At 40.4% G+C, this 26,596-nt stretch overlaps 1 protein-coding gene across 1 annotated transcript in view; it reads right to left on the bottom strand.

The window, feature by feature from the left end:
- Positions 1-26,596, bottom strand: part of CNTNAP2 (contactin associated protein 2) — an 815,107-nt gene that overhangs the window by 89,137 nt on the left and 699,374 nt on the right. The window contains exon 13 of the mRNA XM_058532231.1: positions 24,243-24,336. Coding sequence (XP_058388214.1) covers positions 24,243-24,336 — 94 coding nt within the window. The remainder of the gene's footprint in view (positions 1-24,242; positions 24,337-26,596) is intronic.

Genomic DNA, 26,596 nt, shown 5'->3' with positions numbered 1-26,596 from the left:
CCCCCCACCATCGACAAGCACCATTCCTTCTAAAATAGGTAGATTGTAATTTTGGTTAGAGCAATATTTAGTTTTTACATTATTAAGAACATGTAAATGCCATTTACAGCTAAGTCATGTTGTTTGCTATGATTACTTTTCCTTTTCTGCAGCTTTTGTTTTTCCTGGAGTTTTTTCTTTTTTTAATTTGTTTAATTTTCCTTCGGCGAACTTGTAAGTGATTAATTTTCCTTTGGTAACTTTAATTTGTTTAATTTTTCTCGAGTCATCTTGTAAGTGTTGTCCTCCAATCTTCGATCTCCAATGAGAAAGAAAAAAGCAGCCCTTGGTCACTGGGAGCTGACTGGACAACAGAGTCAGGTCGTGGTGCTCTGCTGAACACAAACATTTCACAGAACACATAAGGCAAGGTCATTCTGTGACCTTGAGGGTGGGGCAAAGATGAGGTCACCCCATAGTCCTGTCTCGGCACAGACAAAAGAAATGTCCACGCCACAAGATGAACAAATGTACCCCTTTTCTAATACGTGTAACTACTCCTTTTTCGCCAACTCCAGCTGTAGGCCTGCTTTGTTCCTATTACCTTCTAGACAAAAATGTTAAAAAATCTAGTCACAAAATTAGCCTGCTTCCTGACAGCGTCCAATCCAGAGCACACTCCTGCTTCTTTGAACCCTCCTCCAAAGCACCAAACACAAACCCAAGCCCTGGTACAAGTTCTTTCAGCACCCTCTAAGATGCCCCTCGGGTCTCCAGGGTGTGCAGTCTGCCTGCTGCCACGAGTCCATAAACCCACATTTGTTCCAGTACAGATGGGCTCCTAGTGGTCAGTGGCTGTAATGTGTCTACAGAGTGGATCTTCCATCAGTATTCATCTGAGAACCTTCATACCGTGGGCAGGGAACCCTCAACTCACTAATTTTTGTGGGCATATTTGAGACCCTTTGTGTCCATAGCTGTTTAAAGTACCACACTGTCCATGGCTCGGAGGAAGTTCATGCTGAACTGAGCTCCAATATTTTGATGAGGCCCTTCCATTAGGAGTTTTCCTTCCCTTCTTCCCTCCTTCCTTCTTCCTTGCTTTCTTTCTTTGTGGTTGTTTCCACCTCCCATGAATAAGGTTGTCAATGACTTTTTGGTTATCTGATCAGATTTTGATTGTTCTTTGGTGAAGCCCTTTTCTAGTCTTCTAATATCTGTTCCTATGGTCTGTCTGCTTGTCTTGAGTGGTATTTGTCTAGAAGAGGAAAAAGTCTGCAGGGATATGATGGGCATAAGGCAGGTCAGGCGGCACTTGAGACAGCTCTGGGGCCTGAGGAGTTCAGAAAGTCTCCGGGGAAACTGACTTGGGTCACTATTTCATTAGTCCTGTCTCTGTGTCCCTGAGAACCAACTGCCTTGTTAGATTGGGCTTCCAGGAATCAGAAGGTGCTGTCTGGCACCGATTGATGATGATTGGGCTGTGGCCAAGTCTGAAGACAGGAGGCTGCACCAGTCCCATCCCTGGGGAGTATTGCAGTTCTCACGGTGTCTGATTGGTTTATTTTTCCTCTGGAATAAACACCTGCTTTTTCACATCATCTTGTCTCATACGCTTATTTCTCTAACTGGCACAATTTCACCAGGGATAATTTTGAATTGCAGTGGCTACTTTGGGGACTTTTGACATGGATGTTCATTTGAGAGGTGCCTTAGAATACAAAGGGAAGAAACAGTCAAGAGGAGCTTATCTTGTCCATTTAAAAGAGAGAGAGCATTTTGTTTATTGTAGACACCTCCTTCCTACATTTCTGTGTTGCAAGGATTAATAAATGCTGGCTTTTAAATATGTTGCTTGATAAAATTTTCAAGGCCCCGATAGCTGTTTAAACCAGCTGTAGTAACTATCTTGTTACACATATGTGTCCACATATGTCAAAATGAGTTTTCCTGAATCTAAACTTTTATCCTCTTTTCGTGCAGAGGAAGGATATTTTTCTGTGATAACTGCATGAGTGGCCCCTCTCACTTCTTTTTTCTATCTCTCTCCCCCTCTTTTTCTCTCTCAGGAAACTTTAAAAATTAATTGATTGAAATAATCTTCCTGCCATTATATGTGCACTTGAAGAATTTCTATTCCAGATTAAATGTCAAAAACGTCTAAAAGCCAGAAAAAAAAACATTAAACTATTTGTTTCTTTTGTGGACATAGAAAATTGTATTTACAAAATAGTCTTTGTTACTATAGTCACAAGATAAGAGGAAAAGGCCACAGTTACAGGATAAGAGAAGGACCTTGAGCATGATGTAGAGTCTTTAAAATTTAGTTTACCATATAAAAATAATATCAGCACAATAATTTGGTTTGTACAAGAACAAGGTTAAGTTTCTTACAATTTAAAGTTTCTAAATCTCCTATACTGTTTTTTTTTTTTTCCTGAGGAAGATTCTCCCTGAGCTAACATCTGTGCCACTCTTCCTCTATTTTGTATTTGGGTCACCGCCACAGCATGGCTGCCAATGAGTGGTGTAGGTCCCCAATGGGGAACCAAACTCTGGCCGCTGAAGCAGAGCATGGCAAACTTAACCACTAGGCCATAAGGCTGGTCCTCCTATATTGTTTTTATGAGTTAAATAAATCATCACTGTTTCCATAACTTATTTAAAATATATACCCACACTCACACACATACATATAATTGTATTCCACTAAGTGAAAAAGTAATAATGGATTTTTTTTTTCTTTGTGAGGAAGACTAGCCCTGAGCTAACATCCATGCCAATCCTCCTCTTTTTGCTGAGGAAGACTGGTCCTGAGCTAACATCCGTGCTGATCTTCCTCCACTTTATGTGGGACGCCGGCACAGCATGGCCTGACAAGCAGTGCATCCGTGCGTGCCTGGGATCCGAACCCGGTGCATCTGTGCACTCCTGGGATCCGAACCCCGGGCTGCCAGCAGTGGAGCATGAGCACTTAACTGCTACACCACGGGGTCGGACCCAATAATGGATTTTTAAAAGTCTTTAATTTTGAGAAAGTTTTAAATGCTAAATGTCAGAAGAATTCATTATGTTAGCAAAAATTATAATTTTTTGATCCTTAACTAACTTTAAGACCTTAGACAAATGGTTAAATTAATTAATTAATAATCTTTGATACCTAGACAATTTACAAGAATGACACAGATACAAAATAAGTGCTGCTAACCAAACATAACTTTGATTTACCCTTATTTCTTAGAATGGCAATAGATTAACAAAATATGTAAATACTTTTGAATGACATAATAGGTATGTTTACTTTTGCCACCTCAAATTTGCTAAAATAATATGAAATTAGTGTTCATAAAGTAAAGAATTGCTAAGCAATTCTTTGTTTTCTGTCCTCTAGTGTTCCCCTATGTCTGGAGAAAAGTTAGTTACATTGATTAAATATGATAATATATAAAGCTGATTATACTGGATATAATAATTATAATGAAATATGAATAGACATATAAGACAGCAGATTTGATTTTTGGTTTGTTTGTTTAAAAAAGTTATTACAGGGTTGGCCTGGTGCCGTAGTGGTTAAGCTCGCGAGCTCCGCTTCGGCGTCCCGGGGTTCGTGGCTTTGGATTCCAAGTGCAGACCTATGCACTGCTTATCAAACCATGCTGTGACAGGCGTCCCACATATAAAGTAGAAGAAGATGGGCATGGATATTAGCCCAGGGCCAATCTTCCTCAGTAAAAAGAGGAGGATTGGCAACAGACATTAGCTCAGGGCTACTCTTCCTCACCAAAAAACAAAAAATAAAAAACAAAAAAATTATTACAATTAATCAAGATGGCAAAGTTAATATGATATATATAGTTTTATTTAATGTACTGATAAAGAATATTCTAAAGCTATAGTTAAAATCTTTAACTTTATTATCTACATGTGTATTTATATATCTATGTGTGCCTAACTACATATTTATAAAGATATATTAATAACTCATATACTGAAGATTTTTGCATGAATAATATACAAAGGAGTAACCTTAAAATCTGAGTCTTCTATCTTTAAAATGATTATTCTATGTCCAAAAAAGCGGAAGCTCCTTGTTGTCACCAACATACTGTAAGTATCTTTTTCACATATTCTTAAGTCATTGTTGAAAAAGGTCTTTAATTTTGAAAAAAAATTAAGTTCATAATAAGCATTGTTTTTTATAGTGATCTTTTTTACAATTTTCCTGTAAGCATATCTTGTCTTTAGATACTTATAACTTATATTTTGTCTCCTCTAGTAACTATTCTTGATGTTGCCTTTCCCGGGTTCAGGCTCCAAATAAAGAATAATGAAAGTGTTAAGATATCTTTTATGCTTTTAAGCCTACACTGTTTTTAAGTAACACAAAGATTTCTTCACTCTATAAAAGGAAAGATGAAAGGTTTATATAGAATTCTCCAATTTTTAATTAATTCAAAATTGTTACAAGAGCTCTATTGTTTACCAAAACTGATAATCAGAAAGTGAGTTCATCTTCCTAGGTTAACTATACATAAAATTAATAATGCTTAATTATTATTTTGAGGTTAATTATATATAAGCTTAATAATGTTTAATTATATAGATGCTTAATGAGTATATTTTGAATGAGTGAATAAAAGACAATAACTTTTTTTGACTTAAAAAATTTTTTATGCCTTTTTACAGAGATGGGTACCAGTGTGCCTTTGAGAATGGAGAGATTAAGAGATAAGCCAGGGGTGAGGAGCCTGTTTAGGGTGCTTTGGGGCGAGTGAGGCACGGCAGAGGCTTAGAACAGTAGGAAACATCTTCTGCCCTTTCTTTCCCTCTCTGGATCAAAGGAGCTTAGACCCTAAAACTGAAACTTGAAGGCATGGAGAATCCTAAATGTCACACAACCTTCAGTCATGTTCAAGCCATGAGTCCTTCTCTTTCACAAATATCTGGGCACCTTTTGGCTTTTTTAGAATGTATCAGGAACAAGAGGATGAAAAATGTGAGATGGGAATCCTCATCCATCTTGCCAGTAATGCTTTGGAACTTTGGATGAAATCTGGGAGACTGTATCTCAAGGTTAATAAAGCATTTCTGAGACTGGCTACAGGCCAATTCCCAGCCCATTTCCTTCTTTATCCTCAATTTATTGAGTGGCTTTGACCATATACTGTGCCAAGTTCTTTACATCTACTGCCATTAATTTGATAACAAGCCCCTAAAACTCAGAGACATAGCCATACACCAGATGTCATCTTGCTAGTTAGGCAGCCGATTTGTGAGTCAAACCAAGTTCTAACTTTAATACTGCAATATTTTCCCCCACCATTTTATGCTGCCTTCAGTGTCACAGAGAAAAATACCATGTTAAAGACAGGTTTGTGTTTGTGCAAGTCCGTGAGTGTATGTGCATGTGTGTGTGTACTGAGATGGTGGTGAAGAGCTATACAGAAAAATAAGGTACTAGAACAATTAATTCAAGTTCAGTTAGCAGATTTTAATAACTTTTTCTTAAATATTTATGTCAATCATGGTGGTCATACAACGGCAGGTCCATCAAAAAATCTCTACTCACACCAGAATTTGGGAGAAATTTTATGCAAATGAAAAGAAAATTTGCCAGTGTAGATGGCTCAGGCAACTACAGCCATCTGCCACTTGTTAGCCCAACATGTTCCATCTGTTCCATGGCTCACATCAACTGAAGAGGGGACCCTAGGGTGGTGTAGACATAGTCACTGAGACTAGATGGTGGGGTCTGGGGGAAGGATGGGAAAGCAGTTAGATTCTTTTCCCTGGTCCATTCATTAAGTGTTTGGCCTGTAGGTGGTGGCCGAGCGTCCTGCAGTGTCCTCTGCATCACTAGCCGGCTCATCCTGATATGAGGTTGCATCTCCCTAGAAAAGAGTCTCAAAAGGAGTCTTGATGACCACCATGTTCTCCTTTCTCTAGGCTTAAGGGTAAACTTCCCCTTTCTTTTTTGGAACCAGTTCTTTGTCACCTAAGCTGAGCTAGTGGCTTCAACATGCTAACTGCTGTGACTGTAGCATCTAAACTTATCACTGCAAACATAGTTTTATTCAGAAGCGTGTGTTTTCATCAGTAAAATCCCATCAGCTTTATCCCATCTGGGACTTCACATGCAGGTAGAACTTGTAGAAATTTGGATTTCTACGCTGTGTCCGTAATTAATGTAAATATCCAAATTGATTTGAAAACAAGAACCCTAGCAGTTTCTTCCTGGTCCACAGCATTCAGCAAACTTCATTTTACACTATTAGCTCCATTGGTACTCGCCCTTCGTCCTCCTGGGCAAGAAGAGAAAAAAAATCTTCCTTTTCAACTCTCTTACTTACAGAATTTTGAAAACTTTCTTTTGTGAAAACCTATCTTTTGCAAGAAAACAACTTTTCTTCTGGGTTTTCCTGGTCTTAGCTAGCGCCGATCCAGGACATGTTTTTCTCTTTTCTTCTAGGGCTAAAACATAAAATGTTAACATTACTGCTGTTGACATTTTCTTCACCGTTCAGGCACCATTCCATGGAAATCAAGAGTGAAATGAAATTAAGCGCTGCTTCTTCTAAGATGTCAAAGGCTGGTTTTATGTGCTCTTCTCCTGATCTTTAGAATTTTCTACCTCAACTCAAACTTATTTGCACGCTTCTTTTATTACTGTTTAATCCTCTTTCTAATTCAGCCTTGTACTAGATTAAGTATGGCCTCTCAATACCAGGCTACAGCTCCCTGCCTCTAGTGGAGATGCCTGAATATTGGAGTGTCTCAAATCCTCGTCGCCATAGGACTCAGCACCATCAGCATACTTATGTCCCAGGATCTACATTCATATAAGCCTAAAATCCAACTTGCTCTTGTCGATTTTATGAAAAGAAGCTAAAAAAGGTACTAAGGAAACGCCGAAGCCACTCTTCAACAAAAGCCATTTCAGATAATAATTCTCCTTTGTGCAGCCGCAAAAATAATATCCTCATGGGTATAAACCCAAGAAGGCTGCTAGAAAAGGTTCCCTGAACTTCAGTGATTGAGGGTCCTCAGAGATGGGAAGGCACTGCACGCTGACATACTTATCACGTGGATTTAGCTCAGGAGAGCACTGGGGAAGGAATTTGCAGAGAAGTGAGCCTGAATGCCAGTTTGAGTGATGGTTTTGACATAAAAGACTGGAATGGGACCCAATTACAGTGGGAAATGAACCACTTCTTTAATGAATCCACAGTGGTAATTTAGTGTATAGGCTCCATCTGCATGCAAGATAGGACGAGTTAGAGTTGTCTGCTGCTCACACCTGTGGAATGCAGTCTTTAAAATCTGATCACTATCATTATTAAATGCTAGCACAAAAGAAAGCGAGTAGGAATTCTCATCCTTAGAAATTAGATTTAGTTTTCATATCCCTGTCTTTCACAATGGGACTCAAAATACAGGGAGCTTTGCCAATAATGAAAAGTGTCTTGCAGACTTACTTTCTTTCTTGGAAGCATTATACAGAAATATTTTAAGGTTAGAATTTGCACAGGAATGGAGCGGGTAATCAGCTAGATTTTCTGTGTGGCCTCTCTTCTTCACCATGTGACAGAGCGCTGGGCTCTGATTTCTAAAAGTGAAGGTGAAAACTGTTGTACAATGATTTTTTAAAAAACAAGAAATATTTTTATCTCAGTTAAAATTGTGTTTTGCTCCTTCCTCTACTTTTTTGTCAAGCTTAAATTTTATATTCTATCCTCCCTTAAATACTAAGACCAAATATAGAAAAATATTATATTATTCAACTATGTTGCTATTTTAAAAATCTAGGAGGCTGTGAATGCTTAAACGTGTTTTCTATTGACTGAGAAGAGAAATTCATTTATATTCTGCATATAACACTGAAAATAGATTCTGATTATAACATATTACAAATTTTCATTAATGCCACTTGAATTTTCATCATTATTAAAGAAGCTATCTTAAAAAAACAATCTAGTTTGTTGTCAAAGAAAGAAATGTCTTTGAAAAAATAATGTATGCTTTAAAATGTTTACGTGAAAGTGGATTCATCATCATCAAATGTTTCTGTTGATGGTACCATACGTGTGTGCAGGGAGGGAAATGCGGCCCCCCACCCCCCACAGTATTTGTCTGTGGTGTGCCCTGTCTGGTAAAGAGAACAAGTGATGTAGTTCATCCAGCCAACATCCTGGGTCCAGCCTGATCCACAGAAGCTGTCCCACGAGGTGCCACGTGGCAGACAGCAGGATGAATGACTGACTGTTTTGGTGCTAACTGTGTTTGCTGAGAGCAATTCTGTTCTCTAGACCTCCCCATGGTGTGTGTGTGTGTATGTTTAATCTGTCATTTTGCTTCTAAGAATGAGTGGAAGTGAGAGGAATCTGACATGTATCAGAGTATTCTGAGTTAGGGTGAATGCAAGTGGGTGAAAACAACCATAAATTGGTATTTACTGGCTGTAGCCTCCTAGAGGACTGCTTCAAATACCTGTTATTTCTTCCCGGGGGTAGAAATCTGATTTAAAAACTCTCGTGAGGACTGTACCTGTTACGTGTCATAGTGACATGCAGTCTTGTCATTCAGGTCACCTCTCACACATAGAACAGACTGGTTCTGCTCCCGAAAGCACAGTCTGGGTCAGCACCCACCCCCTTCTTCCCACTCTTTAGTGCGCTTGACCTTTTCCCAGAAAAGAGTTGTCTCTCCTCCAAATCCTCCCACGATGGCTCTTTAGCTACAGCTCCGAGAGGCACAGTGACCTAGAGACTCGGAGACAATTAAATTTTTTTTGGTGAGGAAGTTTGTCCCTGAGCTGACAGTCTTCCTCTACTTCGTATGTAGTACGCTGCTACAGCATGGCCTTATGTGTGGTGTGTAGGTCCACGCCTGGGATCCGAACCCCTGAACTTAACCACTATGCCACTAGGCTGGCCTCACAACTAAATTTTTTGAAAGTATTGAGTGATAGGGTCCTATTGGGTTCCTGGTATGGAAAATGCTGCACCTTTGGAAGGTTGGGGCAATCAAAGGGGAGCAGACACGCTAGAGAGAGATCCCTTCCCTCTCAGTTCAGCTCTCTTGTCTCTTGTCTCCAAAATTCAATATACAAACTTGGGTGTTTTTTTCTTCTTTTGTTGTGGAAGAAGATATTTTAATCTGTTCTTATTAAAAAGTTGAAATAAAATGAACAGGAAGTTTAAAAACAGGCCCCTATGCCAACCTCAAGCATATAATGGTTGTACAAGAAATATTTGCTAAATTTAATTGAATTGTGGCTTATGAGTCATTTCTCTGAACCTTAAAAGTGTTCGGTTTTTGTGCAAAGGTTTTGCAGGTACCTCACATGAACCGGCTATGCTTGACTCTTTGGAAAGGAAGCAGGGGAAACAATTGCAACAATTTTCAAAAATAGATAAGGACTATTAAGTAACACATAATCTGAACAGACAGAATATGCAAAACCAACTTAATTACTAGTGTAATTTCTGCCTCATAATTTAATTTAATAGTATTAGATTATCTTAAAGAGGATATATGCATATTTGTTAAAAATAGTTGCTTCGGGATTAAGATGATTATCAACGTGACTCAGGAAAAGGAGGGCCAACACAGCACATAGCATGAAATGAAAACACTTCATTCGTGGCATCCAGCTTACCATTCATGTTAACTAATCAAGGAGCTGTGAGGTTTATACATTATAGGCAAAGTTGAACAATTGTTTTTCTTTATTGACTTCTACATTTTTTCTATAATGGCTGTTCAAACTTAGCTTCTTGATTTTTTTTCCCCTTAGCAAAATAAGGCTGCAATATTATCTAGCAATAAAAAGAGATGAGCTAACAAGCCAAGAAAAGACGTGGAGGAGCTTTAAATGCATATTGCTAAGTGAAAGAAGCCATCTGACAAGGCTACATACTGTATGATTCTAACTATATGACATTCTGGAAAAGGCAAAACTATGGAGACAGTAAAAAGATCAGTGGCTGCCAGGGGTTGGGGATGGGGAGGAAAGAAAAGTTGGAACATGAGGGATTTTTAGTATAGTTAAATTATCCTATACGATACTGTAATGGTGGATACATGTCATTATACATTTGTCCAAATCTGTAGAATGTGCAATACAAAGAGTGAATCCTAAGGTAAATTATGGACTTTACTTAATAATATTGTATCAATATTTGTTCATCATTTATAACAAGTGTATTATGCTGTGGCAAGTATATAACGGCCAATAATAGCTACGATGTGGCAAGATGTTAACAATATGCATGCATGTGGGGAAGGGTGAGAGGGTGTGTGGAACTCTGTACTTGCCCCTCAATTTTTCTGTGAACATAAAACTGCTCAAAAAAATAAAGTCACTTAATTAAATTAAAAAAAAAAAAGGCTGTAAAATGAAATCTTTAAACTATTAAGCCACATGATGGTAAGTCATTTGCAAGACTAGGTCACTTTGTATTAAATTAACAACATGACTCCATTTGTACTTTACATTGCCATTAATTTGATATTAATTTTAATTAAATAACTTTGCCATTAAAAAAAGAACTAAAAGATTTTACATGTTTTAAGTTTTGACTCATATGACTAATAGTAAGAAAAATCTATAAAAACTTAGTGTTTTAAAAAGTAATAATTTGGCCCCCAAATACTAATTTATGCATATGATTTGTGTTGAACTTATTGATTGACTTTTGTTTCCTCCCTCCCTCCTATGGCACTTCCCGTTTTAACTATGATTTTGAAGCCAGTCTTTCTGTGTGGGTAGCCTCGGCTGTCACTACGCCAGGGTTCCAGACAGCCTGGAGACCTCTACCGGCTGAAAGCTCGTGAGGACAGTAGGATCAAGGGAGGAGATGGAGGGAAAGGAGAGAGGAGAGCCCAATGTTATCAGAGACTGATATGATTCCCATTTTGAAATGTCAAATAAATTAACTATGTCTGTCTCCCAAGGTCTTTTCCCTTTCATTCAACACAGACAATAAACAGACAAACAAGCACAGAAAAACTCACCCTGGAATCCTGGCTCTACTACTAGCTATGTGACTTGGCACATTCACTTAAATTCTCTGTGCCTCTTTCCTCATTGATCAAGTGGGGATTTAAGTAGGTACTTACTAACCAGCTGAATTTAGTAAGCACTCAACAGACATCGTTCCCCATTTTATCTGTCTCATTACTGTAGGTGAGACTGAAGGACAGTCTGTTAATTAAAGTTGATTATAGTGACAAAGGAAAATGGAATAATGGTTCATTTCTGATTTATGACTTCACTTTATCCTCTGAGTTCATATTTCAAATTCTAATTCCTCATGGACAATGGAGATGGGATAATAGTTTGAGAATGAATATACCTGGGAGAAGTAGTGTAAATTATGAATTAAAAATTATTGAAAGTTTCTTTTAGATTAGCTTCCTTAGATAAGTACACTTTATTGTTTTTAACAGCTACATTTAAAAGCAGGAAAAAAATCTTACTTAGATTACAGAATCTATCTTATTTCGAGAGCATGGAGGTGTGACATTCAAAATCTAGCTATGCTTGCTGCCAGAAAACGTAACAGTCATATGAAATATCTGTTGTAAACATTTAATGCTTTTCTTTATAGCAGGATTATTTACACTCTGTGGATTTTTAAGAGATGAATAACGCTTCCAAGCAAACATTTATTTTTCTATGGCTTCTCTATTCTCCCTTCAACTGTTATAGAAAAGTCTGTGAGGAGGCCGGCCTTCCCAAACGTGGCCACGAGCCTGCTGGAGGAATGTCCAAAGCACTAAGGTACTGGCTAACTCTGCTTCTTCTGTCCACCTTTCATTGTGTTTTCCATTTTGTCCTTCAGAGTATGCAAATGAAGGGTGACCTGATTTCCTCTCAATGTGTTAACCTTCAAGGTCTCCAGGGTTTAAATTCCAGGCCATTAGCAAGATCGTGCAAAGGGTCTTTGTAGCCCAGGCTCCTTTCCCCAAAGCATGCCGTGTTCTCCTTCCCTGGGTCCTAAGATGTGGCGATGCTCAGTAGCAGCCAATCTTTGTGCCGCGGGAGGCACCATGAGATGTTGCAGACTGGGAGGAGAAGATCAAATTCTACCTGGGTAACCTTGGTTGGACCTGTTACTCTACTTCACTGAGCAATAGCAACTCTCATTTTAACCTCTCTGGGTATCATATGTGACAATAGTTATAGATGGGCTTTTAAAACTGCAAAGTGCCATACAAATACATGTATCATCATATTTATGTGATAGGGAGTTAAAAACAATACAGTCGATTCTCATCATTCACTGTGGCTATGTTCTATATAGTCACTGTGAACACTCAATTAGCGAATACTGAACTGTTGCTCCTAAGAGAAATACAGAGTTAGGTTCCTGCCAGCCTCTGGTCACAACATTCCATCAACCAATCACTACATCACCTTGTTTGATGTGAGTGTCTGTTTAAAGACACCTTATTTAATATATATTACTGATTCATTCACATTGAGCTCACAGCAAACAGCACTATAACTTATGCCTGATGAAGTGTATTGCACACACATATTTTGTCTGTAAAGCACATCACGGCCTTCTTGCACTTGGGAACAATAGATAGCATTTCAGTACTGCATTCTGGTGTCATTTTAAACAGTGGAGTGACTAATAAAAAACACAAAAACACAAAAAACATGGCAGTAAATAGACCTAGAAAATGACAATTGTTTACAGTGTGAGAGCTGAAATAAGAAAGCAATGTTGCCTTATTCCATTCACCTCAGCTGGGAATGTGTGCGCTGGTGACAAATTTTTTGCTGCTCTGTGCATGTCTGCAAATGACCACAAAAGTACCACTAGTACTTCTTTTGGGTTATAGATAAATTTTAACAAGTAGGTGAATTTACAATTATGAAATCTATGAATAATGATTGACTGTATGTATATAAGAAATTAAATTTTCTGTCTCTTCTGTAACACTTCTGGATGTCATAATAAGAGGAATTGTGGCTTTCAAAATGTTTATTTAGAAACAATTGGGTATACAAACAGATGCTGTGTGTCAACGACAGGTGAGCTGAAGATTTGGGACAGAAATAGGTCCTCTGTGTTTGACAGTCTGGTTTAAGCAAATACCAAAAATGTCAGGAAAACAGAATTTCTGTTCTGTCACTGCATTTTAATGATAAATGCTTTTTTTAGTTTGTTTTTGTTAATAAAAAATAATTTAACTTTGGAAAACAAGGCGGAGAGATGATGGTACCAATTTGTTTTCAGTTGAAAGTTTCCCAAAGTTTTCATTGCTTATTTGATTCTTTGTTTTTATGAGTGACTTAGTATTGAGGTCAGCCCTTCCTTTATTTTTAGAAATTATGAGTCAAAGATTAGACATAACAACACTGCCTGAGACGCACTGAGTGCTTACTATGTACCAGGTGCTGTGATGGGCCCTGTACACTCATGATACCATTTTTAATCTTTGCCACGAAGCGTATGCCATTGCTACCACTATTACCCACACTTACAGCGAAGGACACACATGAAACCTGCTGAAGCTCCCTGAGCATACAGGACAGTGGGAACCCCGGGCGTCTGACACCAGAGCCAGTGCTCTTAACATTCACTCTGCATACTCTCCTCTTCCAGCCTGAACCTGACTAAAAGATTTGCTTTTGCAGCTGTTTTATCTTGATGCTGAGTGTGTCTTTAGATCATAATGCTGTAATTATTAATTGTACTTGTTAAAGACACATTTGTGTGACAAGCAAAGATTATTATGATATTGACAGTGTGTTATTTTGGAAAGGACACTGAACTAACCTGCTATGTGACCTTGGCCCAGCCACTTAACCTTTGTGGCATCGTTTTTCTCAGCTGTGATAGGACAAGGTTTACATGAATTATTTCCTAGAGCCTCATATGATTCTATGAAGGTAATAATAATGAAAAAAATCCCAATAGAATTCTAAGAGTGAAAGTTACTAAGGCAATTAAAGAATGAGAAGCTAACCTTCAGCTATAACTCACTGGGCAAATTCCTTCTAAATAGAAGATTTCCTTCAGCCTCGAGAAGATTTTGGACATTAAGACTATGTTAAGTTTTCTTTAGGACATGAAAAATTAGGTATAATTGCTTCTGTCCAGTTTTAATATTATTTCTTGCCTATCACTTAAGCTTTCTCATCAGTGTTTTACTACTTTCTTAATCATTGTAATAAAAGCCAAAGGCAACTAAGCAGAAATTTCAATTGACTATTTGCCATTGGTTCATTTATCAATCTTGCTGCAATCTACTCCTAGGAAGTGGAGAAAAATCACAAGGGGATCAGTTGCTATCATGGATTCTGTAAGTAGGAGCAGGCAGTTCAATCTACCACATTTCTTCTATCTCCATAATGCATTCTATTAATCATTCCCTTCAATAACAACTTTAAAAGAACTATGAAATTCCAAGCTGTAGATAAATATTTAATTCTTGTATGCTTCCTCATCTCTACTGGTGAAAGCAGCAAAGTGAGGAGTGAACAAGGAGATGATGGCGTAGTCGTTTCATGCTCCTCTTCCTTGTCCATCACTCTCCCGAGGGTCTAGGGCACTTGCCCCCAGTAGACACTTACCAAACACCATCCCAGGAATAAGTGACTGCAGTGAACAGTGTGCACAACATCTTCTTTTACTTCTGTTACGTTTTTTAAGACTGAAATTTGTATGGAGGTAATTGTAGAATCACATGCAGTTGTATCACATGAGAGAGCCCTTGTATATTTTGCCCAGTTTTCTCCAAAGGAAACATTTTGCAAAACTATAATATAATGCCATAATCAGGATATTGAGATTGATACAATTCACTGATCATATTCAGACTTTGTACTTGTTTCTGCGTGTGTGTATTTAATTCTACACAATGTTTTATCACCTGTAGGGAGAGGACTGAGGGCAGGGGGCTCGTGTCCTGCTTCCCAATTTGGAACTCTGGGAAGAAACTGCCATTAGGGGGTCCTGCACCAACATGGGACAACCCAGCCTCGTTAAGAGAGGGAAGAAGAGTGAGCTGACAGGATCTCTGGCCCTCATCAGCCTCTCAGTCTTGTGAGGAGTGGACTCTGAAATGAAGCCAATGATTCTACCACGAGGCTGCCTTGGGGGTGCTGCCATCTGCCATACGGAGGGTGGAGGACATGAGAGAGACTAGGGGTGTGTCTCAAGAGAGAGCTGAGGGGACAGAAGTAAGCAAAGGGAGCCATGGCAGATGCTCCCTGGGAGTTCATCAACCACAGATTTCACCATCCAAGGCGAGAGGAGCACCCAGTGACCAAGCAGACACAGGACACTGGGCTGGAGGCCAGCAGATGGCAGGTCATGCAAACTCAAGGAAGGACCAGCAATGATCCAGATCCCTCCCTGTGATGTCATCAAAAGAATACTTAAGCTGCAACATGTCGCTGCCCAGGCCCTTCTATATTCTATACACCTGGTCGCTATCTCATACAAAGAGGCAGCAGATGGGGAAGGCCACTTGAGAGACTGAACACTTTTATTCAAGAGAGGCAGAGCACAACTGGAAGGAACTGTTGAAATGATCAAGTCAGACTCAGCTGTGAACCAACCTGGGCATTTAGTTTCTTTGCCCTTGTTATCCAGTAGGAACATCAGATCATCATAGACAAATAAAGACATTGTGTTTTCCCTGCATATCCAAGTTGTTTTGTGCATTACAATGTGCAACTCTGTTATAACCATAGCAACCTCCAGTTTGGTCTCCCTGCAGCCTCTCACTCACTCCCCGTTATGCATTTTCCACCCTGCAGATGGTGTTATCTTCCTAAAGTGTCAATCTGGTCAGGTTATTCTGATTCAAAAAATCCTTCCATGACACCCTTTTGCCTCCAGTATAACATTAGAGCCCCACATGACTTGTAAATAAGTCCTGTAGCATGCCAGATGCTGTCAGGGCCCTGCCCTACACCTCTGCATTTACCGCCGACTCTGAAGATGCTGACTGCAGTCCCCTGTGTTGCACGGGAGCAACCCCTGGGAGCACGTTGGGTGGGAACGCAGGGCAAGCAGGATCTGCTGGGGAGTTAAGAGCCCTGGCAGCAGCCCTCACCCATGCTGTGTGGGGAGGAGGTTTAGCAATGCCCTGGCTTCTGCCTGCCTCAGTTGAGATACTGAGGCACGTTCTGCACTGTCTCCCACAGTTGTCCTACTGGGTGCCCATGATGGTGAGTGGTTTGATGATCCTCTCCCAAATAAACTGTATTCAAATCCTCATCTCCTTGCCTTTCCTCATCTCCTTCCACTACTCTACCAAGAAGCTTCCCCTTTCCTGGGACCTCGGGTTGGAGCTCAGTTCCCAAGGGCTCCTCTTGGGAGACCCCAAAACAAGACAGGTGATGGTACAATTTATCAATCCACACTGGGTCACATTTTTAGAGTGAATGTCGGCATTGCCAATAATTCACTCTTGCCCTGGCAAGAGGAAACTGGGACTGTCCTGGGCAAATTGGGACATTGGTACATACTTATAAAGCCTATTTTGATCTGAACCCTGCTTACTGCTGCCGCATTTTTTATCACTTGTCTCTTCATGCTCTAGTGTCAACCATTCTGAGTGAAACTTGCTGTGGTTCCTCAGACTCTCCCCATAGCACACTTTGTTTCCAAAGATGGTCACAGAAATACTTCCTGTCCCACTCCTCTGCAGTGTGCTCCTCTGAGTGTGACCTTGCCTGTAAGCCATTGAGAAGTAGAGTCTGGTTCCTCCTTCCTGGAATGCAGGCTGGAGCCCAGATTTTGGCCAATAGCATGTGGTAAAAGGCATGTCTACAACCTCTGAGGCGTGTTGTTAGAGAGCTCCAGCTTGCGCCTTCTTTTGGGAATGCTCCTTCTTAGAGCCCAGCCGCCATGCAGGGAGGAAGCCCAAGCAGCCACGATGTGGAGCCCGCTGGGGAGAACTGAGGCCCTTGGCTGACAGCCTCAGCTAAACTCCTGGGCAGCAATATGAGCGAGGCCACTTTGGACCATCTAGTCATCCTTATACCCCAGCTAAGACCACATGAAGCAGAAGAGCCATCCAGTCAGGCCACAGAATTGTGTGAAATGACAAAGTACTGTTTAAGCCACAAAGTTTTGGGTGGATTGTTGTACAGCGACAGGGAACTGAAAAAGCCCTCCTCTTTCTGCCCTCCACTCCTCCTCATTCCTTTGCCCAGATAATTCTAAGTTACCATTCCAGTCTCAGCTTCCATGTCACTGCTTCTGGTCTGCCTCCCCTCGTTTCCTGGATTGGGTTAAGTGTCCTTCCTACTTGCTCCCAAAGAATCCTGTACCTCCATCTTCCATTTATCCTGCCATGTGTCCTTCCATTTCATTGCCTTTTCATCATCTTCTCCTCTCTTGCAGTTAGAACTTAAGCCCTCTGAAGGCAGACACTGTGCCTGTCTTGGACACCATTGGTGTTCCAATGATGTATATGATGACTGGTACATGACAAAAGATGACTACATACTTGTTTAATTATGACTGAATAAAAATAACTAATGTTTATTACACACACACTATGTGGCAGACCGTGTGCTACCTGCTAAGCATACATTATTTTACTGAATCTTGTGAAATAGGGACTGTTACTATTCCTATTTCACACATGAGGAAACAGAATGCACAAGATGTTAAGTAACGTTCCAAAGCCATACTGTTTGTAAACGATAGAGCAAGACTGTAACCCTCGTGTGTGATAGCAAAGGCTGTTCTTGGCTGCAATCCTTATGTATCAATCAGGATAGGCTAGGGTGTGCTGCAGTAACAAATAGCCCTATAGTCTTGGTAGCTTAAAAAAGCAAAGCTTTTTTTCTTTCTCATACTACAGGTCCATCATGAGTCAACAGAGTTCTCTGTTCATTGTGGTTACAGAGGGACCCAGTTGATGGGGCACCCACTGTCTTGAGGTTTGCCAGACACAATGCCAAGGGGACAGAAGGACTCCAGTGGGTCTTGCATCAGCAATTAAATGTTCTACCCAGAAATTACACACATCTTTTCTACTCATAACTTCTTGGCTGGAAATGTTCAGGGAGCAGCATAATGCCTACCACAGTATACCACCTCACCAATGAATGAAGATATAAATATGTCATTTCCTGCTGTAAGGAGGCTTTGCCAAATGTGCAGAAAGTTTTGGAAAGTCCGAGAATAAGGATTTCTTATCAACAGATCATAATATTCACATTTTAGATTATAATGGAAATCATATAGTGGCTACCAATAGGTACATCTTCTATCAGAGTTGCTTTGGATAATGATAGTTTGGAAAATATTAGGATCTGGGACCAATATGACTTACAAACTATATTAAATTCAAATGAATAGACACTCACTGTTGCTATTACCACTCCCGACATTGCCACTGAGAAATAGCCACGGTCGGTAAAGCAATGATTACTCTGCATTAGTACTCAGCTTCTTTCAAGCACAGCTTCTCAAATTTACACAGAGGAATTACTGCCTTTTTATCATAGAATTGATCTACTTTATTATGATTTTATATGACTATGATTTACAGCAGTGGCACAAATAATTTGAAAAAATTAATAAAAAGAGGGCTCAGAATTAATTTTCTAAAATTAAAATTAAAATGAATATGCCATCCTGAAAACAGAGGCTGTATATTTAGTAATGTTGAATGTATAGTGATGTGATGGGTGGCATATTGACAGTCTTCTAAATTCATATCTGTAACACATCCACAGCAGTGTATGATATGAAGGAACCCTGAATATAATTATCTTTTTAGTTCTCACACGGAATAGGAGAAACTTCTCTACTTTAATATTGCATTTCTCACCTTTCTAAAAAAGAAAATTACTCCCATCATAAATCTTATTATTTCAAGGGTTTTTAGGCTTTATCTAATCTGATTTCACTCAATCCAGAAAATCCCTTAAAGTACAGACAAATTTCCATTTAGCCTTTGTTGAATACTCTCAATAATGGAGAGCCCACTACCTCGAAATAGTGCCACTCATTTTTTAATATCTCCAATTATTAGGAAGTTCTTGTCATAGGAAACTGAAATCTTCCTTTCACCATCCCCTCACAGAGGTCCTGCGAGTAGCCTCTACAAGGCCTAATCCTTCTTTCATGTAGCAGTCATCAAAGATTGAAAATTGATTCACTTCTCTTAAATCACATTTTTTTCTGGATAAATATCCCCAGGTCTTTTTATTTTTCCTTTATGGGTCTTTGTCTATCTGCTCTTCTCAGAAGATTAATATCTATCTTAAAATGAGGAGTCTAGGGTAGGCCATGACATCCCAGCTGAGGTTCGACTGTACTCCTTGCTCCAGACACAATTCTCTTATTAATGTAGTTCAGTATTAGATTTATTTAAAAATCTATCACCATGTAGTGTTGGCTTGTATTGAACTCTCCATCAGACCAATGCCCTGAGTCTTTTTCATCATACCAAGAGTCTTCTGTCTTCTACTTATGCGCTTTTTTTTTTGGTCTAAGTATAGGAATTAAGTTTATCTCTATTATATTTCATTTCATTATTTTTATACTATCTTTATAGCCCGTCAAGAGGCTTTTGAAGTGTTTTTCATCAACCAGCTTATTACACCATCCCTCTCAGCTTCGTGTCATTTGCAAACTTAATAAACATTCTATTTGTGTCTTTATCCAAGGCACTGATAGAAATGTTGGAAAAAACATGAGTAAACAGAAGGCTCTGCTTCAGGCTTCCAGTTATGTTTCTCTTCCTTGACTCAAAGATTTCTTGAGAGACTATTAAATCTGTTACTGAAAATCAGATTCATAAAGTCTATGACATCAGTCAGCTAGTAAATGATGAAAAATGGACATAAGTAGGTCTGGCGAAATTTCTACTTTGCGAAGCTTTGCCCATTCCTAGTGACCCTGACTTCCTTCTGGAAGGACTCAGAAATGTAACAATTCATTCTAAAATTTTGATGTTGGTTGACAGTGATCACACTTTTATTTCTATAATAAATTTCCTCCATTCTCTTTAGAAAGATGGCACTTGTCCTTGATTGGGTACCCTTTCTCGCATCCTTTTTATGTGTCCTTTTTCAAGCAGTGCTCATCACAGAGCTCCATGTGAAATCATATTATTTATTTAGATCCATATCCTTTTGCTTCTTTTATGAGCTCAGTTTCTGATTTGCAGCTAACCCAGCCATGCAACAACTTGGGGGCACTGATCTCCAGGGGGTGCCAAAACCTCACTGGAGTACACGAGGTATCTGTTGGAAGTTCATTCCATCTTTACAGATGAATATTTACATAGCTGATGAATGCATAGTGGTTGTTTTTCACTGAAGTATATGTTGCTTTCAAAGGGAAATTTAAAAGTGCTTCTCATCAATCCTGCCCTACTAATAGAACAAATATTTAAGGAATATTGGCTTGAAAAGGTGGCCAATGATTAGCCTCCCCAGGCACCCACAAGTCTTTTTTGATCCTCACTGTGACTCCTTTGATTGTGTAACAGAATTTATCCTCAGGGTAACAAATTTCCTTGCTTCTTCATTATTCTGAGAGCTGCAGGTGTTACCAGGAGGCAGTGCCTAGCTCTTGGTGTCACACATCACTCATTTCAAGTCCCAGCTCCACCAATGACTGGCTGGGGGACTTTAAGCTAGTGGCTCTCAACTGGTGGTGACTTTGCCCTCCTGGGGAACACTTGGCAATGTCTGGAGACATTTTCGATTATCACAACTGGGGGGTGCTACTCATACCTAGTGGGTAGAGGACACATGAGGAAAGGGATTGATTCTGTTAAACATCTGACAATGCACAGGACAGCCCCCACAACAATGAATTATGTGACCCCAAATGGCAATAGTGCTGCTGTTGGGAAACCTGCTTTAAGAAAATCACCTTTCTGAGCCTTGGTTCCCTCTTCCACACATGAGGGTAACAGCGGTCTGGGTGGTGGTGTGAGGATCATAGAGAGCACTGTACTTAAAATACATACCATAATGACTGGTATGGAGCCAGCATCAAAAAATGGTAATAATTTTCTTTATTTGTGTATCAGGCATTGTGCTGGTTACCTTCTAAGATGTTAGCTTAATACTAAAACAGTACTTCATGTATTCCACAAATATTTTTTGAGTATGCTCTGTATGCTAGGCACGGATGTGGCGGCTGCAAATAGATTAGTTAAAGAAAAATAAAAGACACATACTCCCCTCCTCGGGGAGATAACAGCCTGCAAGTAGGTGTTTGTGTCCCCATTTTGTAACTGAAAGAATCCAGGCCCTGGGAGGTTCAAATAATGTGCCCACAGTTTCAACGCTAATGAGAGACAGAGCCTGGATTCAAATATAACCAGCTCTATGGACTGAATGTATGCGTCCCCCCCAAATTCATATGTTGAAATCCTAAGCCCCAATGTGATGACATTAGGAGGTTGGGCCTTTGGGTGAAGCCCTCGTGAACGAGATTAGTGCCCTTATCAGAAGAGACATGAGAGAGCTTGCTTCCTCTCTCTCTCTGCCTTGTGAGGATACAACGAGAAGACGGCTGTCTACAATCTAGGTAGAGGGCCCTCACCAGACACCTTGATGGCACCTTGATCTCAGATTTCCCAGCCTCCAGAACCATGAGAAATAAATTTCTGTTGTTTAAGCCACCCAGTCTGTGGTATTCTGTTACCGCAGCCCGAGCTGTCTAAGATATCAGCTCTGCCTGATTCCAAAGCCTACATTCTCTCCCCTCTATTATTATCAGATACCTGCTTTTAGAAAAACCAGATTGCAAGCTACATGAGAACTGCAGATCTCACCTCTGTGCTAATTTTATCGATTGTATTAGCATCATCATCCATACTCTCTCACTCTGCAGTATACTTCTATTTTTTTGTTTCTTTTTCCTTTTATTCTTTATTAATTCAACAAATATTTTTGTTGAGCACTTGCTCCTTCTTAGGATACAGTGAAACTAGGAGACACTGCCCTGGTCTGCAGGGAGCTCATGGGTTGTGCAGAGTCAGTGCACTGGGGACCCGTAGCAGGAGCCTAACCTACTCTCATGTGCATGATGCCATGATGCCACGTCCACTTTGGGATCGTGACTTCCTTACAGGCATTTATGTATTCTTTACATAACTTATTGCCACACATACAGTTAGTTTATGTGCACAGCACAATTTCCTTTGGTGTACAGAAAACTCTGGGTGTAACACTCATACATCTGAGGTTCCTGTTATGCTTTTAGCTTGGCACAGATTGATAGCACAGTAAGTTCTTAGTTATAGAGGATGTTGCCTTTACGATGTTATTTGTTCATGACCTTGAAGGTCCACGCCACATTGCATATTGTAACTTTGCCAAAGTGTGAATTGAAATTGACCTGAAACATGACCTGAAACACTGATGAACCAGAGAGAGTTATTTATCATGAGAGAACCCAGCCATCACCCAACATTCCTGTCAAAACTTGACTTTGTGAGGCTCATGAAGTAATGAAGCCCATTGTTTCAGGCATGTTCATGGCGGATGTTGCTTTAGGAATACCATAGTGTAGTGTCTTTAGGAATATCATAGTACCATAGTGTAGAGTTTGTTTTGATGGAATCGTTACTGCTCTGAAGGAGCACTTAAAATTTTCGATTACTCTTGACTGAATTGTAGGAATGTGTATGGCGGTATTTGGGCATCACCAGTATCTCAGGATATATGCCTTATTGATGCCAAGGCTCTACTCCACTGAACAGCCACTTCTTGTTGCTAATTAAGGACATTGCTCGATTTCCAGCTGCATCCCTTCTGGACAGGTCCTTTTGATCTGCTTAAGACGTGGACTCTCGACAGACAGACCTGGCTTCACTACTCTGCTTTACCACACCCTAGTTAAGTAACGTTGGCAAATTGACTCCCTCAGCTTCAGCTGCCTCCTCTGTAAAATGAGGGTGATCATCATAGGTCTTGCTTCATTGGCTCCTTGTGACATTTAGTTGTCACATTTACAGATGTAGAATGTTTAGCACAATGCCTACCACACAGTAGGTGGTCAATGAATTCTAGCCCTCATTCCTTTTCCCCCTCCACCCACAGACTGAGCTGTTTCACTCCCTCCCATCTTTTTACTGAGGATGTAGTCTTTCCCTCCGAGGGCCTTACGTACAACTCGGCTCGTCTGCTATCTTGCCTGGTGTGGTCCTGGTTCTAAGTCCAGGAATACTTTTTGCTCTTGGCCACTTTCTGGGATGAGATGTAGGATTTATCTCTCAACTGGTCAACCTCTGCTGCCAAAATCTTCTTCTGTCTTTCTCTTTTCATTTCTAAGTCAACCATCACAGACAGTATAGCACCGTAGTTAGGAGCAGAGATGAAGGTGTCTGACTGCCTAGGTTCAAGTTCTGGTTCCACCACTTACTAAGTAGGTGGTTTTGGGCAAGTTATTTAACCTCTCTGTACCTCAGTTTTCTCATCTGTAAAATGGAGATAATAGTCTTGCATTCTCTTGCATAACAATCTTGATTATCTCATGGAATTGCTACAAAGGTTAAATGAGTTCATATATCTCAAGTGCTTAAAATAGAGCTTGGCCTGCAGTAAGTCCTATATAAGTGTATATTATTGTGGTTTTTACTATAGGTTGGGTCTCCTGTTCTCCTCACTATTTGCCCCCATCTTTTTAAAAGAGTGCTTTTTACGATGAATACCATTCTTATCACCGTTACCCACTGGACACAGAGTCACCTCCTCGTTGGCCTGCACATACCTACCATCTTACTATTTCCATTTTGGGTTCACAATATACATTCTCATAGAAAAAAAATTCATTGGCTTTATGTTAATCATTTAAAAATACTTAACCAATTATATCTATATTTTAATCTGGATAGCACTGATTTACAGTACAGAAAAGGGCCAGGGTGACTCAAATTCACAATCACACACAGGGGAGGATGTTCTGTTATAATTTTCCAATTCCTATTGGCCTTCTAATTTGCAAATAGTGTCAGGTAGGTTTCTCGAGAGTGAGAAGAGGAAAGAATCATGTTGATGTGCTTAGAATGAGAAAAAGTAAAATTAAATAATGTTAGTAGGTAGAGGTCTTTAATAAACCAATGAACAAATTTGACATAAGGAAGGTGGGAGCAGACACTTGGCTTCACTTACGTTTTACGTCACACAGCAAACAATGTTGGTTCATTATCATCATTGACTTAGAACCCCAACCACCAATCACAACACATTTCAAAGCTGAATTAGGAGCTTTAGAATATTACATGAGCAATTTACCCCAAATTCTTACCTATAACTTTTCCTAGAAAGAGCGACTTGGGAGAGTTGAACAGGGTGTCAGATGAACTTGGCAGGTGGTAACTCACAGAAGGATAATGGTCAACCTGCAGGAAGAAAACAAGAGACACTTTTAGAAGAACGTCACCCTCCTGCACTGGAACCAGTCTCCCCAGGGATGACATCACTCTCTGAACCCTGGTTTCCGCATCAGTGCTGACTCTGAAATACCAGCCTGAGAACACGGGAAGTCCATCTATTCCCCACTGGGATTGTTTAAAAACAACCTGAGCTTGGTAATGAAGACCCTGTAAGAACTCATCTCCAGCTTATGCACATTTTCTGTGGATAATTCACCTGCTGGAGGAAGAGCCTGGCTCATTTTAATATAGTGAAACCTGCTTGATCCCATCTCCAGTATCCACCTCTGAGATAGAACATGCTGCAAACAATTTTCTTTAGGATCCTGTTACTGTCCTGTTTTCTTCACATTTTGGTACTATCAGCTTACAGACCAATATTGATCTTCACAATACCTTCCTATCTATCCATCTATTCAAACGCGGAGATTCAAGTTGGGTAAATATGTATAGTTTTCTCGCTTATCAAAATGAGGGTGGTTTCTCCTTCCTGCCACAGGGCAGGGACTTAGAGCCTGGAGGGGACAGACACATTTGCTCTAGCAGAGCCGTTCTTTCAGAGCGGAGGTGAGTTGGCAGCAGCGGGAGGGAAAGGGAAGCAGAGGGAAAGAGCTTCCAGATAACGGCTGTCGGCCAACGCACATTTCAGACGACATTTCCCGCGGACAAAGCGCCAACAGCGGTGTCCCGGAATCACAGGACTTCTCTTGTCCCTTGCGTCCCAGTGTGGCTTGTCCTGCCTTCGCTGCCTTTGTAAAACCGATGTGGTCTAGCTGTGTTTCCCCAGCTGTGAGCTCCTAGAGCTCTCCGTGCTTTTTTGTGTCCCCTGTGAGCAACCTCTCTGTCACCTGTCGCTGTTCTGAAGGGAGTGTGACGCCTGCTCAGGTGAGCACACGAAAGGCGCGGGGCGGGGGAACAGGGCGTCCCCGGCGTCCCCGCGTCCCCGCGCGGGCGGCGACTTGCAGAGGCCGCGGCGCAGCCTCCCCGCCCGGGGGGTCCCGGCTGGGGCCGAGACCGAGACGCGCGGAGCCCGGGGGGCGAGGCTGCGGGGCGCGGGGCGAGCGCGTCTCCCCGGCCGCGCTGAGAACCAGCTGCTTTCGGGACTGATGATTAACTGTTAATGACTACCCACACCTGAATCTTGCAACGGCTTACTAGAAATCCGGAGGTTACTGAGTAGTCAGGGGTAAGAGTCAAAGAGTCATCACGCCGCAGGAATTTGGGGAGTTTCGACCTGCAGAACCGGTACGGTAAGGTTTTGTGCACGGGTGAGTATCTGGTAGCATTGCAACAAAAGTCCAAAAACACTACTAAAGCAATCACTGGCGCGTTCCACTATAATTTTGAAAAGTTTCCTGTAATTTCAATATCATTAACACAACACTTATTCCGGCTTACCAAAACATTTATTCTGGCTAGAGAATCTTAAATATTTCAAATCTCATAAAATTGTTTCTCTGAAGCAAAGGCAACTCAGTTTCCGAGGCTCAACATTATCTAGCTGCTTTGGCGCCATCTAGTGTCACACGTGGGTAACTGCTGCTGCCCCTCCGTCCACCTGTTATCCAACGCCAACGTAATAGGCTACTCCGCAAAGCTTCCCAGGGATGATCACACCCTAAATACTTCCTATACTTTCATCTACCTTGATAAGGAACTTAAAAATGATACAAACAATATATTTTCATTATAGAGAAAAGAATAATACAGATTGGCCGAAAAAAATGCCTGGTGATAATTAATGTTATATTCTTTTGATATTTTTCAAAAATTGAATGGAACACAACTACAAATATTGTTTTGCATTTAGTTTTCATTACTTAACCGTTATGTATTTGTATTATGAGAAAGAGTATTATGAAACTCTTTCTGTGTCAATAAGTATACAACTAAATCATCATTTGTACTCAAAGACCAGTATTCCATTTTATGGATACATATAACACAATCTTTAAAAAATATCAAATTTCTATGTTTAGACTTTGAGATTTCTTGTGTCTTTGGGCCCAGTACAATGCTGAGCACGTAGTAGGTCCTCAATAAATATGTGCTGACATTCGTGAATACAACTCTTCAAGCAATGGGCAGAGAGTGAGACCAGTCCTCAGAGTTGGCCTGACCGGCACAGTGGAATTACCTTCCTTCTCCTGAGCTCTTTCTGTGGATCCAGACCAGAAAAACTTAGCTTTTCAGCAGCCGTCTTGTGTTTTTTGCCCTGAGCTCACAG

Source organism: Diceros bicornis, chromosome 3 (assembly GCF_020826845.1).
Source record: "Diceros bicornis minor isolate mBicDic1 chromosome 3, mDicBic1.mat.cur, whole genome shotgun sequence".
Lineage (NCBI taxonomy): Eukaryota > Metazoa > Chordata > Mammalia > Perissodactyla > Rhinocerotidae > Diceros > Diceros bicornis.
Note: the sequence above shows the minus strand (reverse complement) of the source record. Positions and strands in the feature narration are given on the sequence as shown.